At 41.4% G+C, this 19,831-nt stretch overlaps 2 protein-coding genes across 2 annotated transcripts in view; one reads left to right on the forward strand and one right to left on the reverse strand.

Annotated features, from left to right (window-relative positions):
- Positions 1–19,831, forward strand: part of dnajc28 (DnaJ (Hsp40) homolog, subfamily C, member 28) — a 1,235,492-nt gene that overhangs the window by 18,045 nt on the left and 1,197,616 nt on the right. The gene's annotated exons all lie outside the window — the stretch shown is intronic.
- LOC114641331 (olfactory receptor 1M1-like) lies at positions 12,953–13,903 on the reverse strand. The gene has a single exon (XM_028790396.2). It carries the CDS (start codon positions 13,901–13,903, stop codon positions 12,953–12,955), a length of 951 nt encoding a protein of 316 aa, XP_028646229.1.

A 19,831-nucleotide genomic window follows, 5' to 3' on the forward strand; every position in this document is an offset into this window, starting at 1 on the left:
TTCCTACTGACCTTCATTCCTCTCCTCTCCAGAGCATATCTCCACCTCTCCAGGGTCTCCTCAACCTGTTCCCTACTCTTGCTACAGATCACAATGTCATCAGCAAACATCATAGTCCACGGGGATTCCTGTCTAATCTCGTCTGTCAATCTGTCCATCATCATTGCAAATAAGAAAGGGCTTAGAGCCAATCCCTGATGTAATCCCAGGAAAATAGGAAAATGTTAAACTTGTAGCGGTGTATCGGCAGTAAAAAATATAGGAATTAATTTTCAAAAAAACGTTAGGGGGGTGTAATTAAAACTGTTATGAAAACTCAGGTCGCAAATACTTACAGGTTGAGAAACACTGGCCTAAGGCAATAAAAAGGCTCAAGCCAGCTCTGAAGTGCACCCAGAAGCAGGTTACCAAATGTATGCATTTTCTGCCAAGTGATTCCGTGGATAAAAAGATCAATGGCAGGGCACCTTAAAATATATATCAGTCATGTTTAAATCCAGAAACTTCAAACAAATGTGATGTTAAATATATTTAACTAGCCGTCCCCCTCGGCTACGCCCATGTAGTAATGAAACAGGAGAGTGAGGATGGCCGCGTCCAGCTCCCCACTCCTGACATCATGCTTCCCCTCCTCTCGGCCCACAGCCTTTGTGTTGGATTATTGCGAATATATTGCTCCTGCAAGCGAACTATGATTCTTAGTGCAATGAGAGAAGTTGCAAAATCAACCGGAATGTTCAAGAAAATTACAGAAAAAAAACCCGATCTAAATCCATTAAGTAGTTCTCTCGTGAACAGCAGACAGAAATACAGACAGACAGACAGACTGATGTTGGATTTTATATATGAAGAGATGACAGAATGTGAACTGCTGTAACCAACTGAGTTTTGAGTTTGGAGGGTGAAGACTGCAGCAGAGACAGAATGTCAGAGTGGCTGTAGTGTTTGGGCTGCCCTGCTCTCGTGTCTGTGTGTGCTTCGCGCGTGCAAATTGACTATTCGATTATTAGAGAAAAAGTCGAGTGCAGAGATGGCGCAGCAGGTGAGAATGATTCTCTTTTGAACTTTTTTGACAATATTATGAGTAAGAAAACAACACACCACTCCAAAGGACACCCTCACTACTCACAGCTGACATCTAGTCAGCCACTGCTGAGGCAGACCACCTGGACCCTCTGCAGTTTGCCTATTGGGCAAGGATTGGAATGCAATGATCTGTCTGCTTCACAAGGCTTATTCTCCTTGGACAAAGTTGGCCACACTGTGAGGATGATGTTTTTTGATTTCTCCAGCGCCTTCAATACCATCCATCCATCTTTGTTAAAGGGTAAACTCAGAGATCTGCAGGTGGATGGGCCTGTGGTGTCCTGATGATAGACTATCTGTCTGGCAGACTGCAGTTTGTGAGACTCAAGGACTGTGTGAGCAACACTGGAGCAGCACAAGGAACAGGCCTGTCTGCTTGTCTCTTCTCTTTGTTCACCTCAGACTAGAAATAGAACAGCAGGTCAGGTCACCTGCCGAAATTCTCAGATGATTCTGCACTTATGGCGTATTGATAAGGGTGATGAAGCAGAGGAGAGGATTCAGGGGGAGAACTATGAGAAATGTCTGCAACTTAACATCAGCAAAATCAAGGAACTGCTTTATTGACCTTCACTACTCCAAAGATTCTCTGTGTCTGATGACTATTCAGAGCGTGGATGTACAGGTGGTCCACTCCTACAAGTATGTGGGGGTCCACATTAATGACATGTTGGACTGGTCTTGGAATGAAGAGGAACTATAGGAGAAAGGGAAAAGCAGTTTTTTTTCCCCCCTTAGATGACTGTGTTTCTTTGATGTGGGAAGTGATATCCTTGACATCTTCTACAACTCTGTGGCGGCCAGTGTGGTGTGCTGGGCTGGTCACATCACTTCAAGAGAGAACCACCGAATCAACAAGCTAATTAAAAGGGCAGGTAGTTATGAAATGCATTCTGGACCCCCTGGAGGTAGTAGCAAAGGAGAAAGTGCCATTATAAGCATTGCTGCACATCCTCTCTGTGACACACCAACACTGAGGACTTACGGCTTATGAATCATTCGGCAGAATTGCGTCAAGAAACACGACGTGGACTCCAACTTACCAATGAATAGTGCCTCACTAGGACTGGGATATATGTTATACATTATCTATCTATCTATCTATCTATCTATCTATCTATCTATCTATCTATCTATCTATCTATCTATCTATCTATCTATCTATCTATCTATCTATCTATCTATCTATCTATCTATCTATCTATCTATCTATTTTCTGAGGTCACTACTTCACTACTTGCACACAGTAGGGTGACCTGTAGACATGGAAGTCATTTGTTATTTTTCTAAAGTTTTTTATTCCAGTACAGGATACCCTCAAGTCTGCATTTATTGTAGTAGCGTTACTGGAGTCCCAAAGGAGCAACAAATCCACTGATGTGCAGTCGTGATCAGTGGCAGAGGTTTGTTCAGCACTGTAATTCCCACTGAAGCTTCGCCTATGGACTGGGGTTTTTGAATCGTTGCCTTTTATCGTGTGCCTGGGTTGTTGCATTTGTTTATAACATATTAGTTTAAGATTATTTTTCTTTGTTTTCTTGTTTGTTTATTTGGTACAGCAGATTGATTATATTTTATTGATAATGAACTGCTTGGGTCAATTATATTTGTTTATGCTTCTCAGCTGAGTAGACCCTCGATTGACAGTTGTATCCTTCCAGTATCATTACACGTGCCAATCCATGATGGTCTACCACCAGACCTGCTCGTGTATAATTTGTCACATTTGTCCAATTTGGAGTGAACAATCAGCCTAACATACACATCTTTGGAAAATAAGGTGCCCAAGAAAAACAAGTAAACTCCACACTGGATTTTGAACCCCATTTCCTGGAGTTGTGAGGCAGTACAACTGAAGTTACCAAAAAATTAAATATATTGCAATATACCTGAAAAATACGTGGACATATCTTGCAATATAATGGAGTATATATACAGTAGATAGATTCAGGGGACGATAAGAATTGGGACAATTGACACAGGTGAAATGAAAGGCACTATATAATAGATAGATAGATAGATAGATAGATAGATAGATAGATAGATAGATAGATAGATAGATAGATAGATAGATAGATAGATAGATAGATAGATAGATAGATAGATACTTTATTAATCCCAATGGGAAATTCACAATATATGTAGAGTCGTTCAAGTATATATTTAAAAGATTATATTTTAAGCACTTTGCGCATGGGAAAGGTGCTAGATAAGTAAAAAGTATTATTATTATTAAATATAGTCAAACATATATTTTTCTTAATATATTGCAACAAACATGTTTGTTAATTCATGGTGTATAAGACATTCAATATCCTGTGTGTTCAGATGAACGTTTGTATGAGATCATCTATGGTTTACATGTACCTGGACTTCTGAATGAATCAAATTCAGGCTACGGTGTATTCCACGCTGAAACGTGTACATTTCAAGAAAGTCACAATGCTAACAGTTTGTTAAACGTGTATCAATTCAGTTTTTTTTTTATGGATGAATAAATCTATTATCAGGCTTACAATTTTAATTGTAAATTTAAATATTAGAGCATCGGTTCTTGAGAACATTTTCTATTAGTGGTAACAATGGCAATATATAATATATATAATATATAATATAATATGAAATATATTAAAATATACTTAAAAAGCTGTATAATCTAAAATGATTTGTGTAATTTATGATACCCAGAATTTACAGTATATTAAAATTACATTGTAATATATGTTCTTTACAGTATATTATTTCCACTCTTTTAAAATATATTGAGCAACTTCTTTGCAAAATATATTGCAATATACAAAGATGGCAATAATGCATATATTTTAAATAAGTATAAATATACTGCAAGATATTGCAATATAATTACCCTTAAAGTTTATTGTAACATATTTTAAAATATATCGATATTGGTAGCAATGAATAGGTGGCAGTATACTTCAAGACACTGCAGTACAATTCCCCTTAAAGTATATTGTAACATATTCCGAAATATATTCATATTGGTAGCAATGCATTTGTATCAGTAAACTGCAAGATATGCAAATATAATTACCTTTGAAGTGCATTGTAACATATTCTGAAATACATTCATATTGGCATCAATATATTTAAAATGTATGTATGTTGTTTTTGTCTGGGTGACCACTGTGCCACTCTATAAACAAGTCCCACTTCCAGAAGGCACCTCAGAAGAATAAAAAATAATGAAGACTGGACAGAGCAATGACTATGAATGATAAACAAGCAGAGTGCATTTGTAAAAGTGTTTGCATTCAGCCTCATCAGTTCACTCCTTCACACACAGTACCTTCAAAGCTGGATCCTTCTAGAACAGGCAGAGCGCTCTTCTGTCCGATTTTCTTTTAATTCAGATGTCGCCTGACCAGCTCACCACACAAATGACACTTTGCTCATCTGCTTTCCACATGTTCATTTCACCTAATCTTAACATGCTGCATTCGGCACTTACGTCAAAAACAAGCGTGACCTAAAACTTTCGAAACTGTCCTCTTTAACTTGAAAGTCTTCATGTTCGCCTGCCTCACCGCAGGTTTTATAAGTTGTGAAAGCCTTTCTTCCTCCTCCTTTTGAGATCTTGTCGCAGACATCACAGCTATGGAGTCTTCAGGGATCTCACCTGCTGCTCTCTGCAGATTTTCCCTTGTTAAAGTTAAAATAAGAGGATCATGGCTGAGGGAATATCAAGTGGTCGGGACTGACGCCCTGTAGGGAGCAGCACTCAAGGGGTTGGGTCGCTCTTGGTGAGCCCATAAGGGGCAACAGCAACCAACTACTCGGAATGTGCTCCTGCTGAAAACCGTGAGAGATGGAGCAAGAGACAGGAGCAGGGCTCATGGTGAAGGACGAGCGTCACTGCACTGCACCTTCCCCACATGCTGAATCAATTGGTCCACTTATTTTTCAATATTAATTTCATTTATAAAATGTTAATATTTTGAAATGGTTTATTGTTTCCGAACCACAGTTTCCTCCATGTTGTTTATTTTCAATCATTCACATTCGTTAGCCACAGAGCCGCATTGTTACTGTAATGACTGATCGTTATTTAAAATGGCGATGTGCTACTTCTGTTGTCCAAGTTTCTGAAATTTTGTATCAAACCTTTCATGCTTAGCTATCATTCAAATGTTTTCAAGGAGTGAGGACTTTTTTTCGTTTTTGCTTGACTGAATTTTCTGGTTAGTGGTTTGGGTTTTGGTAAATTTAAACCCACCACTATCTCAGTATTATTTTTTGTAGGTGCCCAGAAGGAAGGACAAGCAGCCTGGATGGAAAAAGGAAAGATTCATACCTGGCCAGGAGGCCATAAATGAACAGAGTGGACAAACAGGCTCAACGGGGGCAGTTCATTCCCCCACATGACAGGTGTCAGTGTTCCTCAAGGCTTAAGACGCCCACAAGGTGGCATGGGAGTTGGAGTCAGAAGACGCAGTCCTGTAAGGGTCTTTGGATTCTGCCAGAGGGCACTGCAGGGGGAGTACTACCTTCATTTCCTCACGACATGCACAGAAAACAGGAAGAAGTTCCCAGGTCTAGTTTTGTAAGGGAGCCCATTACCTCACTTAAATCAAGTCAGAGTCGGGAGGCAGTGGCCAACACTCTTGGAGGAGGAAGGAGAGAATTGTTTATTTGTGTATTTTCCTGGTGTTCATATGAAGAAGGTGTTACTTTTATCAAATAAAATCCTTTATCTGAACCTAAAATTGTGGTGAGTATTACTATGTCTGTGCTTTGGGGCTCATTGGCCCCACTTTATATTCATCGTTTTCATTTTTTTATTACCAATCAGGAGTTTTGCTGTGTGGATGTAATCGACATGACTTTTTTAATGTTCTAATGCTCTCACCAGATAAATTTATAGGTGACTATAAAATGATTCCTGAGATATTTTTGTACCTCCAACACATGAGCTGAATGACTTCTTCATGAACGAATGACAACATAAACCATTTTCTAGCATTTTTATGGATTAGTTTATGGAGACCGTACTCGTGACGTGTCTTGGTCCTCTGACTCGGTACATTTGTACCAGTGTGGAGCTTGCGCCTTTTAGACTTTGTAGTGGGGCAAGTGATGAAGCAGAAAAATAGTTGGGGTGCCAACCTGGCAAACCCTGTTTTATTCAAGTAAGTGAAAAATTCAGTGCAAAATGTGTTGTATATGTGGCACTGTGGTCCTGCGGAACATTATTTTGTGCCACTGTGTGCTTCAATACTATATATGGATGATATAACAATAAGATTGTTAACAATAAGATAAGATTTCGGGACAACTCAGGCCTCTTCTTCAGGCAAGATGTCAGAAGCTTGCATATTGTAATCGTTTTAGTTAGCCAATAAAAGGGGTCATTTTGCTTGACTTCTCACCACATCGTGTACTCAGTAATATATAGTGAAATGTATGGACTGTTGATTGGGATAATAAAACACTTTACTATGAATACAAAACTGTGGTCCTTGCTTCCGAATAATACGATTTTTTGTTCTTGTTTATATTGCTGTGCTCCAATTAGCTCCAAATCACTCTGGAAGCAAAGGTAGACAGTGGTTAAGGCTTTGGACTTCAGACCCAGAGATCGTGGGTTCAAGTCCCACTGCTGACACCACTGAGAGAGTATGAGCATGTCACTTCATCTGCCAGTGCTCCAACTGGAAAACAAAAGAAATGGAACTGATCGCATCTGAAATGTTGTGAGTCACCTTGGATAAACACATCAGTCCAATAATAATGAAAAACATGGAGTCTCGAAAGAGACAGAAACAAGACTAGAACGAGATCTTACAAGACACACCGTCCTTTTCAAAGCAAACTCTCCATTTTACCTCCACTGCATCTTGTGATTCCTTTTTGTCTGAAGCTATGTCTCCAGAGGAAGCGTAGGAGAAACATCTGTGACAAAGTTGATTCTTAAAAGAAATGTCAGTGAGAACCTCTGTGCAGTGTGGCACAATGATTAAGGCTTTTGACCTCAGACTCTGAGGCTGTGGACTCATATCCCACTACTGACACCATAGTGTGACCCTGAGCCAGTCACTTCACCTGCCTGCGCTCTGACTGGAAGACCAAAAGAAATGTTGCCAATCATATCATGAATGTTGTAAGTCACCGTGGATAAAAGTGTCAGCCAAATAAGTAAATGTAAAGTCTCATGAGCCACCCAAGATCAACTGGTGATCAGCAACATCTTCCTATGGGATGGGCTGTTAAAAGTGCTGTCATACTGCAAAAGAGGCACACATGGCGCTATGTCCCCTTGAACCCTCGGAAAACATGTACTGACACCAGATAAAAGTCCAAATGATGAATTTATTATAATAATACTGTGCACAAAGCACCTCCACCTCCACTATACTCGATAACACAATAATAATCAATACAATACTCAATAATCCTTCACTCCCAGCAGCTCAGTCACCCTTCTTCCCAACTCGGCACACTGCTAGATTTCCCACAGTGCTGTTTAAGTCTTTAATCCGGAAGTGTTTCTGTCCTTCAGTCCATGTGACTTTATAACACTTCCGGGTCAGGCGAAAACTTCTTCTTTTCTTCAGCCCGGAAGTACGTCATTCTTGCCGTCCCCTCGACTGGCTATAAGGAAAATACACGTCCCTGGGCCTCCTAGCAGCGTCTCCTGGCGGCCCCCACTTTATCCAGCAGGGCTGTGACAAAAAGACTCCAAGTTCCATGATGCCCTACTGGAATTCGTGGTCCCTCCATGTTGCAGGGATGGCTCCAACTGGTGGCTTGGGGAAGTTGGCCGGGATATACTGCCGGCAATTCCTTATTGTGAGGGATTTAGCCCGGACACAACTACACGGACACCAACTCTTCATAATGACACACACTTTTATTTAAACAAGCGTCCCCAAACACCAGTCCTGCACACAGCACAGTGCTACTGTACCACAACACCCTTCCTCAGGCCTTTCACTGTCCGTTGGCTGCCTTTCCTGTCCTCACGGGAGCTTCGTCCTGCTCCCACTCCTGACTGTAGCTCCCTGATTGTAATGAGGCGGCCCCTTTTATTCCCACCTGGATGTGCTCGAGGTGCTTGCTGATGTTCTTCCTTGCAGCACTTCCTGGTGTGGCGGAAGTGCTGCCCTTGCACCCGGAAGCACTCCGGGAGTTCCTGGTTGGTCCTTCTCCCACCTGCCTAGGTGTGGCGGAAGTGCAGGTTTCCCGGGCTCCTTGCTGCTCAGGGCGCCCTCTGACTGCGGCCACAGGCCCCAATGGGTTTGTGCCTCCTGGCTCTGTCCCCGTGGTCCCTTCTTTATCCAGGGCGGTTGCCCCCTCGTGGCCTTCCAGGCGTCCCGGGTGGGTCTGCCCCTCAGCCTCCTGTGACTATATATATATATATATATATATATATATATATATATATATATATATATATATATATATATATATACAGTATATATATATATATGTGTGTATATATATATAAATGTGCTTATATTACAGTATATTTTAGTATAATTTATATAAATTTTTGCCATTTTTGCATAGTGCAATATATTGTCTATGAAATAAAAATATTTTCTAATATATTTTAAAATACTACAAAAAATATACTGTAAGATAAGTTTTAGAAAATTATTACATTTTAAATATACTGTAAATTCTACTTATAATATACTAGCAGCTCCCCGTGGCTTTGCCCACGTAATGGTGAAACAGGACAGTGAGGAGGGCCCCACTCAGTTCCCTACTCCTGACGTTACGCTTCCCCCTCACCTTGGCCTGCAGCCTCTGTCTCGGATTAGCGTGAATAAATCGCTCCTGTAAGTGAACTATGATTCTTAGAGAGAAGTCGCAAAATCAAACAGAATGTTCAAGCACATTATAGAAAAAATCCTGATGTAAATCTGTTAAGTATTTCTCTCGTTTACTAGTTAAGTGGAGGTAAGGTATGCGCCCCGAGGCTGGTGCATGATTGAGGAGGGCCCCGCCCCTCGGCCCGTTGTGTCTCTCGGATTCGCGCAAATAAATCGGTAGCACAAGAGAACTATGATACTAAATCAACTGGAATGTTCAAACAAATTATAGAAGAAACCCGATCTAAGTCCATTAAGTAGTTCTCTCGTGAAAAACGGACAGATATACAGACAGACAGAGAGACAGATGTTGGATTTTACATATATAGAGTCACTGTACAATATACTTTAGAATTTGTATTTCAAGACACCTGTCTTTTTGGTTTATTGCAGTATATTTTAAAATATGTTAATTTGGCTTTGTAAATATCATCCATCAGATATCTTGTAGGTGTTTCTGATATGTTTCTCACCGTATCACATGGTGACACAGCACAAATAACAAACCTTTTATTAATCGAGTACAAGGAAGGCTGTAAATTGAAGCATACGTATACAGGTGGAACGACCGACTTGAGCAAATTTTAGTGCTTTACAGGAAGTTCAAAAATAATTGACAATCATTGGGAAGATGGGGTTTAGGTTTACTCAGATAAAAAGGTAAGCTGTAAATGATCTGCCATGGATTTGGACACATACAGTGCATCCGGAAAGTATTCTCAGCGCATCACTTTTTCCACATTTTCTTATGTTACAGCCTTATTCCAAAATGGATTAAATTCATTTTTCTCCTCAGAATTCTACACACAACACCCCATAATGACAACGTGAAAAAAGTTTACTTGAGATGTTTGCAAATTTATTAAAAATAAAAAAATTGAGAAAGCACGTGTACATAAGTATTAACAGCCTTTGCCATGAAGCTCCAAATTGAGCTCAGGTCCATCCTGTTTCCCCTGATCATCCTTGAGATGTTTCTGCAGCTTCATTGGAGTCCACCTGTGGTAAATTCAGTTGACTGGACATGATTTGGAAAGGCACACACCTGTCTATATAAGGTCCCACAGTTGACAGTTCATGTCAGAGCACAAACCAAGCATGAAGTCAAAGGAATTGTCTGTAGACCTCCGAGACAGGATTGTCTCAAAGCACAAATCTGGGGAAGGTTACAGAAAAATTTCTGCTGCTTTGAAGGTCCCAATGAGCACAGTTGCCTCCATCATCCGTAAGCAGAAGAAGTTCGAAACCACCAGGACTCTTCCTAGAGCTGGCCAGCCATCTAAACTGAGCGATCGGGGGAGAAGGGCCTTAGTCAGGGAGGTGACCAAGAACCCGATGGTCACTCTGTCAGAGCTCCAGAGGTCCTCTGTGGAGAGAGGAGAACCTTCCAGAAGGACAACCATCTCTGCAGCAATCCACCAATCAGGTCTGAATGGTAGAGTGGCCAGATGGAAGCCAGTCCTTAGTAAAAGGCACATGGCAGCCCACCTGGAGTTTGACAAAAGGCACCTGAAGGACTCTCAGATCATGAGAAAGAAAATTCTCTGGTCTGATGAGACAAAGATTGAACTCTTTGGTGTGAATGCCAGGCGTCACGTTTGGAGAAAACCTGGCACCATCACTACAGTGAAGCATGGTGGTGGCAGCATCATGCTGTGGGGATGTTTTTCAGCGGCAGGGACTGGGAGACTAGTCAGGATAAAGGGAAAGATGACTGGAGCAATGTACAGAGACATCCTGGATGAAAACCTGCTCCAGAGCGCTCTTGACCTCAGACTGGGGCGACGGTTCATCTTTCAGCAGAACAACGACCCTAAGCACACAGCCAAAATATCAAAGGAGTGGCTTCAGGACAACTCTGTGAATGTCCTTGAGTGGCCCAGCCAGAGCCCAGACTTGAATCTGATTGAACATCTCTGGAGAGATCTTAAAATGGCTGTGCACCGACGCTTCCCATCCAACCTGATGGAGCTTGAGAGGTGCTGCAAAGAGGAATGGGCCAAACTGGCCAAGGATAGGTGTGCCAAGCTTGTGGCATCATATTCAACAAGACTTGAGGCTGGAATTGCTGCCAAAGGGGCATCGACAAAGTATTGAGCAAAGGCTGTGAATACTTATGGACATGGGATTTCTCAGTTTTTTTATTTTTAATAATTTGCAAAAACCTCAAGTAAACTTTTTTCACGTTGTCATTATGGGGTGTTGTGTGTAGAATTCTGAGGATAAAAATGAATTTAATCCATTTTGGAATAAGGCTGTAACATAGCAAAATGTGGAAAAAGTGATGCGCTGTGAATACTTTCCGGATGCACTGTACTATATTGCATGTCTTAAACATAATATATTTGGAAATGTGTTTCTTACAATATATTAAAGGAAATTTGTCTTCTTATTTTTCAAATATAGTCAGTCAGTCAGTCATCATCCAACCTGCTATAACCTAACACAGGGTCACGGGGGTCTGCTGGAGCCAATCCCAGCCAGCACAGAGTGCAAGGCAGGAACAAAACCCCGGGCAGGGCGCCAGCCCACCGCAGGCAAATATAGTCTTAAAGTATAAATATTTGAACTACACTTATGTTACATTATATTGAAAGATATATCCACATATTTTTGGGTATATTGCAATATATTACATTTTCATAAAGGCGATGCTTACTACTCCGAAACTCTTTTATCAGTGTGAATTTTTTAAAGAGGACATATCCACCCAACCATTCCTAATATATTGCCAATTTGTTTTAAAATAGCATCACTTCGTGTCTACACACTGCTCTTGATATAGATGGGGCTAAGGTGTGTGATGGACGACCGGCTACAGACTCCGGTCGCCACCCCCAGGCCGCTAGGAGGAGCCCTCCGGACAGCATGATGGTGCCCCGAGTTCCAGCAGGGCCTCATGGACTTTGTAGTTTATATACACAGCCCTGCTGGATACCTTGGGGACCACCGGGAGTCGGTGTAGGGGAGCTAGTGGGCTCTTGTGTGCCCTATAACCGGGAGTGCATCACAGTCACGTGACCGGAAGAAACGTCGTACTCCCGGGGTGAAGAAAAGAACTGTTTACCCTGACCCGGAAGGAATACGGACTTGTGGGTATTGGAACAGAGGCACCTCCGGGTCAGGGTGTATAAAAGGACTGTGGGAAGCCCAGTACAATGAGCTGAGCTGGGAGGTAGGAGGGCGAAGTGTCTGGGAGTGGAGGATTGTATTGTTTATTGAGAGAATAGTGTTTATGAATAGTGTGGTAGGGAGAGTGCTTTGTGCACCGTTTAATAATAAAAGAAAGAATATTTATACTTTCATCCGGTGTTCAGCGTGGTACCTGAGGGTTCAAGAGGTGGACAAATATACGATCTGTTACAGGTGTTAAGTGAGAGGGACCCAGCAGACACGGACATGGAGCCTTTGCTTTCTACAGGTCTCAGGAACATCCAAGAAGACAGGTGGAAACTCCCATAAAAACCATAAATGGCAGCGCCGTCAGGAATTGTGGGTTGTTAGCAACATTACACTAAGCAGCAGGAACAGAGTGAGACTAGCAGCGTCTTGTCTTCAGTGCAGGTTTGTTGTTGCCCTGTTGTCCTTGGTACTCTGAAGTGGGGGGACCGTGTAGAAAAAGTGTTGTCATTTCTAAATAGTGTGACCAAAATGTACGCAAATTCCTTTAAATGAAAGTCTACAGTGTGCTCTTAAATCACAAGTCTGAATTGTTTGATTTGTGATTTTAAAATGTGGAGCAGAGGACTAAATCAAGAAAAATGGGCCTTTGTCCCAAACATTATGGAGGACAGTGAATGTGGCGAGAGAGGTTGGATGACATTGTATTTCATAATAATTAAATGACTTTCACCTAATTGCACATTTATTTCACAATTTAATGACTCAATTACATATATTGCTGTACTTTTTATTTGATTATTTATTTCAACATTTCCATTTTATAATTATTTTTGGTATCTCTTAGAAAACAGAACATTAATGTATAAAATGTCCAGACTTGGTGCACTCTGCAGGAGATCAGGATTCCGCTAATGTTTGTCCATATCAGGTGAAGTTCTCTTTCCTGTGAAAAGCTTGTAAATGCCATTCTTTATCTCCTTGTTCCTGAAGCTGTAGATTAAGGGATTCATCATAGGTGGGACGATATTTCCTATAATGACCATAGTATTGTAGGCCTCGGCAGACAGTTGTACTCCTGCCCCGGGGAATACGTACGAGGTCAGTAAAGGAATATAAAAAAGCTCCACAACCAGCAGGTGAGTGAGACAAGTGCTGAAAACTTTCCTTTTGCCGTCGGTAGAAGAAATTCGGAGGGCCACCTGAGCAATCCTGCCATAGGAGAACAGGATGAGAAGCAATGGGACTCCACCAAGGATGGCGGCCGCTATAGATATAAGAATTAAATACTTGGGATCTTCGTTACAAGCCACTCGGACCATCGTGGAGTAGTCACAAAAACAATATGGCAAGACATTAGTGTGGCAAAAACGAAGCTCTTTAGCAAACATGACAAATGGGGTAATGACCATGATACCAACAGCATTGGACAGTAAGACCACAACCCAGATCACTTTGTTCGAAACTAGAGAAGGGTATCTAAGTGGATGCACCACCGCAATGTAGCGGTCCACTGCCATCATGGCCAACAGAAGGGTTTCTAAAACCTCCAAATGCAAGATGATGTACATCTGCAGCAAACAAAAATTATAAGGTACAGTAGAAAAGTTTGTTAAGAGCAGCATCATCATTTTAGGGATAAGATTGGTACTGGTGACCAGGTCTATCACTGCCAGGGTCCCAATGGAAACGAACATTGGTGTTTGTAGTTTGTGGTTCAATATAATCACCAGAACCACCAGGAGGTTTCCAGACAGGGTTACCACATAAATTAAACCAAGAAGCGTACTTGTGAAGGTTTGCTGCCTGGAGTTCAGGGTGCAGTCCAGAACAAATTCAGATAAAGAAAGAGAGGAATTCATAGTTTCAGATGAACTGCAGCACCTGGAAGGATAGAAAGGAAAAAGGTAAATACATTTGCATCTCATGCTTGACTCAAATTGTCATCTTTTGTTAATTCATTTTACAAAATAAGTTCACTTTAGATAGATAGATAGATAGATAGATAGATAGATAGATAGATAGATAGATAGATAGATAGATAGATAGATAGATAGATAGATAGATAGATATTTAAGCCTATCCACTCAAGTTTATGACCTCAAGATTTCCACTATTCTAATTATAAGGACCAGACAGGTTATTTGCTTTAATATTCCAGTTAAATAGTATTAAACAAAGGGGGACACAGAACTTCCCAGAATCAATCAATAGAACAGCAGAAGGGGATGTAGATATCAAATGTGTCATGTGACTGCCATGGATGACTGATGGGCATCCCTGTTGGACAATGGCATGACCACTTGACAAGATGGAAGGTGCCAGAGGATGGATCAACAGAAGCCGAAGGCCAGGAGCAGTTCCATTCCCCCATACATTAGGTTTGCAGTGGTATGCTGGATAGTTCATGGGAGCTGGAGTCAGGAAGTGTAACCCTGTTGGGGTCCCTGGGTGCTGCAAGAGGGCCCTGTCAGGGAGGACTTCCCTGGTTCTCAAACAACTCCGCAAGTGCTCCCTGAAAGTCATGATTGGTCACTGGGAGCTGTTCCGGGTCAAGTATAAAAACAGGCGACACTCAACTGGAGGAGGGGAAAGAGTCATTGTTTCATGTGACTACTGGTTGTGCTGTATTGTACAAAGTGCTTAGTGGATTAAAAAATCCATTTTTGAAACTGTGACTTTGTTCAGCATTATTGTGTCTGAGGTATGGGGCTTGGAGTCACCTCCTAATGGTTACAATTGGCGTAGTCGGCAGGATATCTGGCCATCCTCTTGGCAGGGACTTGCAATTTTTTTCATTGTGACTAGATCTCAATCTTTAACACTAGAATTACCAGAGCCTATGAAAAAACTTGTAGATTCTGGCCCACCTTAAATCCGTTCACATGGATTCGTCCAGTCTTGAACCCGTGAAGTTTTGATTATCAGTCAACAGTTGATACCGTTGCGCCACCAAAGTGGTCATAGCAAATGCGTACCTTTTGTGAAAGTGTTTAATTTGATCTTTGGACTTCAGGTTTCACATATTATATAGTTTATGCCAACATGTTGTCATTTACTACTAAAATATGAAAAACTATTCTGTTTTAACAATGTGTTTACACAGATTATTATAGAAATGGAACACACATGCATTTAATCTATTATTTCCACTCTGAAACTCCAGCACTTCACTCCCAGATAATCAATCAAGGCACGAGCTGGGAGAAGTTTGTGCTCATTCTAAGTTGGTGGGGTGATGGAATAGCAGGCTGCTTGTCTTAATCGGCACATTTACAGGACAAAAGATGCTGAGGGAGAGGTGCGAACGGATTTACGGTGGGCCGGATCTATTAGTTTTTTCGTAGGCTCTGGTAATTCTAGTGTTAAAGATTGAGGTCTAGTCACAATGAAAAAATTGCAGGTCCCTGCCAAGAGGAAGGCCAGATATCCTGCCGACTACACCAATTAGAGTTAAATTACAAATTGTTAAATACAAATGCCACACACTTAGAAACAATTTATATAGTGCAAAGTTGTCCGTAAATCAGGCAACAAAGACCCTAAAATGGGGAACTTACTGACATCTAGTGAACTGGTGATCACCAGAGGAGAGCGTGGACTTTTGTGGCGATAGCTGGATGTTGTTTCATGAGGGAGACTGGGACCCACACAAACAATAGGAGCTCTTCCTCAAGGAGACATGGGGTTTTCTCTTCGACAAGGCTCCCCTTGAAACAGGAGGCGAAAAGGTAAATTCCATCGAGGGGTCAAAGTGACAAAGAAAACGCTACAGGCTCTAACCAGGAGAATGGTGAGGCTACGGTGAGCGGTCTATTGTTTGTTTCAGCTCCACAAAATAATGGCTGAGAGGTCCGACAAAATAGGAGCCATGACAGCAATGCTTATATCCCCAAAGACACTGGACGCTGGAGACACCAAACAAGACACTGCAATAAGAAATCCGGGGTAAGTGTCTCTCTTTCTCCTTCGGGGAATAGTAAAGGCTACTGGAGTAAGTGTCTGGACTCTGTTGTTAAATTAAACAAAATGGAGTGGACTCCTTTTCCATGGTGGCCACAGAATACACGACTGGGCATACGCAGGAGCAGTGCATACCACGTGACTCGTTACACAAAACTTTTCAATAAACTACCTGAAATGATTTAAAATGCATAGGCAAGAGATTACTAAAACTGCTTTGTATTAGAAATACATCACTGAGTTATTTCTGCTTTATAAAAAAAATATTAATATGTTTGAAGGAAATACGAAATATGTAGTTAAATTTGATGAAAAGTTTTAATCATGCAATTAATCGTAATTATTTTTTTTAATTGAACAGCAGCCCTATTTATATATGTGTATATATATATAGTGACAGATAGAGGGCACTGTCGTCCTCTTGAACCCTCAGACACCACGCCAGACACCAGATAAAAGTCCAATAATTATTTTTATTTGAACAACACAGTACACAAAGCACCCTCCTCTCCACAACACTCATAAATTACACAATACACTAATCAATAATCAATCCTCCACTCCCAGACGTGTTGCCACCCTTCCACCCAGCTCAGCTCAACTCTGGGATCTCCCACAGTTCTTTATATAGTCCGTGACCCGGAAGTGCTTCTGAACCCCTGTCCATGTGACTTCTTAGCACTTCTGGGTCAGATCAAAACTCCTCTTCTTCAACCCGGAAGCACATCATTCCCTTTGTCCATGTGACTCGGACCACTTCCGGGTCGTAGGGAAATCCTTCGTTGTTTCTCCCTGCAGCGCCTTCTAGCGGCCCCTGTGGTATCCAGCAGGGCTGGTCCATAATTCCCTGCTGGCATTCGGGGCACCTCCATGCTGCAGGGAGGGCTCCACCTAGCGGCCTGGGGGTATTGGCCGGGATGGCTGGCCGGCCATAGTCCACAACATATATACTGTAAAATCCAGCGTCAGTCTGTCTGTCTGTATGCCTGTCCACTTTTCACGAGAGAACTACTTAACGGATTTAGATCGGGTTTTTGTCTATAATTTGCTTGAACATTCCGGTTGATTTTGGAACTTCTCTCATCGCACTAAGTATTGTGGTACTGATTTATTTGCGTTAATCCGAGAGACACACGGTGGGCCCAGGGGAGGGGGTAGCGTGATATCAGGAGTGGGGAGTCAGTCTACCTCTGCGTTTTGGAGTGTAACTTGCTTCTGATTAGCTAGTGATACCCTTTTTGGGTTTTGGCAAGAGGAAAAACGAATGATGAGAAAAGTGCAAGAGCTAGATTAAAGAAGAACCTCTGGTTTGAGTGAGTTATATACAGTTTGATCTCGTAGAGAGATATTATTTGAATGGAAAAGATTGGGAACTGAATCTAGTCTGGAAAGAACTGAAGTCAAACTAATGAGGCGCCAAAAACTGAATCTTCATCCCAGGGGCCTCATGTATAAACGGTGCGTACGCACAGAAATGTTGCGTACGAACCTTTCCACGCTCAAATCGCGATGTATAAAACCTAAACTTGGCGTAAAGCCACGCACATTTCCACGGTAACTCATTCCTTGGCGTACGCAATTTATCCGCCCAGTTGTGCAGACTGGCGGCACCCAGTGTCAAAGCAGTGCTACTGTTCCTGTGTGCTCATCCTTTCTTTCTTAAATCCACATTCCTGGCGCGGCTTTATAAATACACTGAAATTAACTACATATTGTTTATTAGTGTAATGCATCTGATTGTAATTAACCTGTAGCAATATAATGGTCCAGGGAATAGCCATAGTATTCCAAATACCATAACTGCTTTAGCGTTGTAACTCTCACTGCATCTTCTTTCAGCTGATCCCGTTAAGGGTTGCCACAGCAGATCATCTTTTTCCACATTACTCTCACTGCACCACTCGGAGTATTTATATCACTGTATCTGAGTGGGGAATCACAGCAGCAGCTGATCGGAAAGAGAATTATCGGTACACAGCATGAAGCAGATGCTGCCTGAGCCACAGCAAACGCTTTAGTCCCTGTACGGACTTCGCGGTTTAGAAACAGTTTCATCCCAAGAACTCTAAACACACTAAATCAGTCCATCAAGTGCTCCTTGTAGAAATATTTGGACTTATAAGTACAATTACCCCACTGTAAACTTGCACTACAGTTATAATATTGCACAACCTGCGCCACTTTATAAAGCGCGTATTTACATGTGATGACGGTATTCATTTCTAAGACGAAATGCAGCAAAACATGTTGATTATATTATACAGATAAAACTTTAACTTCATTTAAATAATCTGTATTGTTTATAATTAAACATGTGAGGACACGGTGCCGCAGCGCTAGCTAGTTCAGTAATTGTTCCTGCCTTGCTCTGTATTCTTGCTGGTGCTGACGCGACACTGGAAAGATAGACGGATAGAATAATTAAACACGTACTACTAAGATATTTCAACGTTCCTTAAAAGTTTTGAAGAATCGAAGTTCTAAGCTTACAGATGGCTTCACGTCTATTACATAGCTTATTGTGTGGCGATTGAGTTTTTGGAGAAAGAAAAGTAAGGACAGGAATTGGAGGTTAGTACGTTTGAAAGAGACAGTACTGCTGTGATAAATTATTTCATTGAAGGTTGCGCATGGCGCAGCAAGCCTCTTGCGTGAGACATTAACAATCACTGCGCCACCGTGATCCCATGTTTAATAACATGCTTTCATTCCTATCATCATGAAAAAGATATCACGTATACATCTCAGTATTTTAATTATTCAGAGAGCTGTAATATCACGAATGTAATGGATTATGTGTCCTGTCGGAGAAAGAGAAAGCCCGTTTAAAAAGCAGGTAGTGATTCATACACACAGAGCACATAGAAGATCAAATACAGAACAAAGCATTTAACATGCCACTTTAGTTACAATGGGATTTGAGAAACTAGTAAATTAAACGATTTTAAGATGAAGTTTATGATGTTCTACTTTAATGGCAAAATAAACTACGTGATTAAAGTGGAAATTTCGAGATTAAAGTTGACATTTCGTGCTTTTTTCCCCACTGTGTGCCTTTTTTTTGTCTGTACCCTAATAAGCTTTCATATGACACTCAGACGGTGGGCTACGACTCGCTTTTTCACGGCGACTTTGATATGTGATTTCTTTTTTATTTCGGGCACTGTGCGACTTTGTGAAGTTGAGCCTTCGAGTTTCTCCGACACTCTGTCACTCGATCAAGTTTCTTTTGTTGCTTATACCACTGTTTAAACCAACAAATAGTACGTTTTTCCTTTGCCTCCACTTGGTATTCGCTGAAATTCTTATATTTTCTCCCGTGCTTTTCCCATTGTCTTTTCACAGAAGGCTATTTATATTGATTTGCATATTCAAAGAGGCGTAATTCTGGGAGGAGTTGGGGCGGGACAGAAGGCGCGTGCACGTGCGTTACTTTTCACGCAAATCGGGATTTATGTAGTAGAAGAACGTGAAAGTATGCGTGCGCACAGATTCCTGCATCTGGATTTTTCTGTGCGTACGCACAATCCCGCTTTTGTGCTTACGCCATGTTATAGCGTGAGTTCTACGCACGGTGTTATACATGAGGCCCCAGGTCTTTATCCCTGGTCGGTGGGGTTTACAAGAATTTTTTTTTTGCTAAGAATAGTGCTGCTATTAGTGCTGCCAATGGTGTCACAAGCAGAAGGCAAATAAAAAAATGAGCCACAAAGTCACAACGTTTTGGCAAGATTGCATTTTCAAAAAGCTTAAATGGAGCCTCTGGTTATACTAAAAACTTGAAAGCAAAAAAGCACAGCTATGTAGAAATCTCAACAGTCAGTGTG

Source organism: Erpetoichthys calabaricus, chromosome 4, assembly GCF_900747795.2.
Source record: "Erpetoichthys calabaricus chromosome 4, fErpCal1.3, whole genome shotgun sequence".
NCBI lineage: Eukaryota > Metazoa > Chordata > Cladistia > Polypteriformes > Polypteridae > Erpetoichthys > Erpetoichthys calabaricus.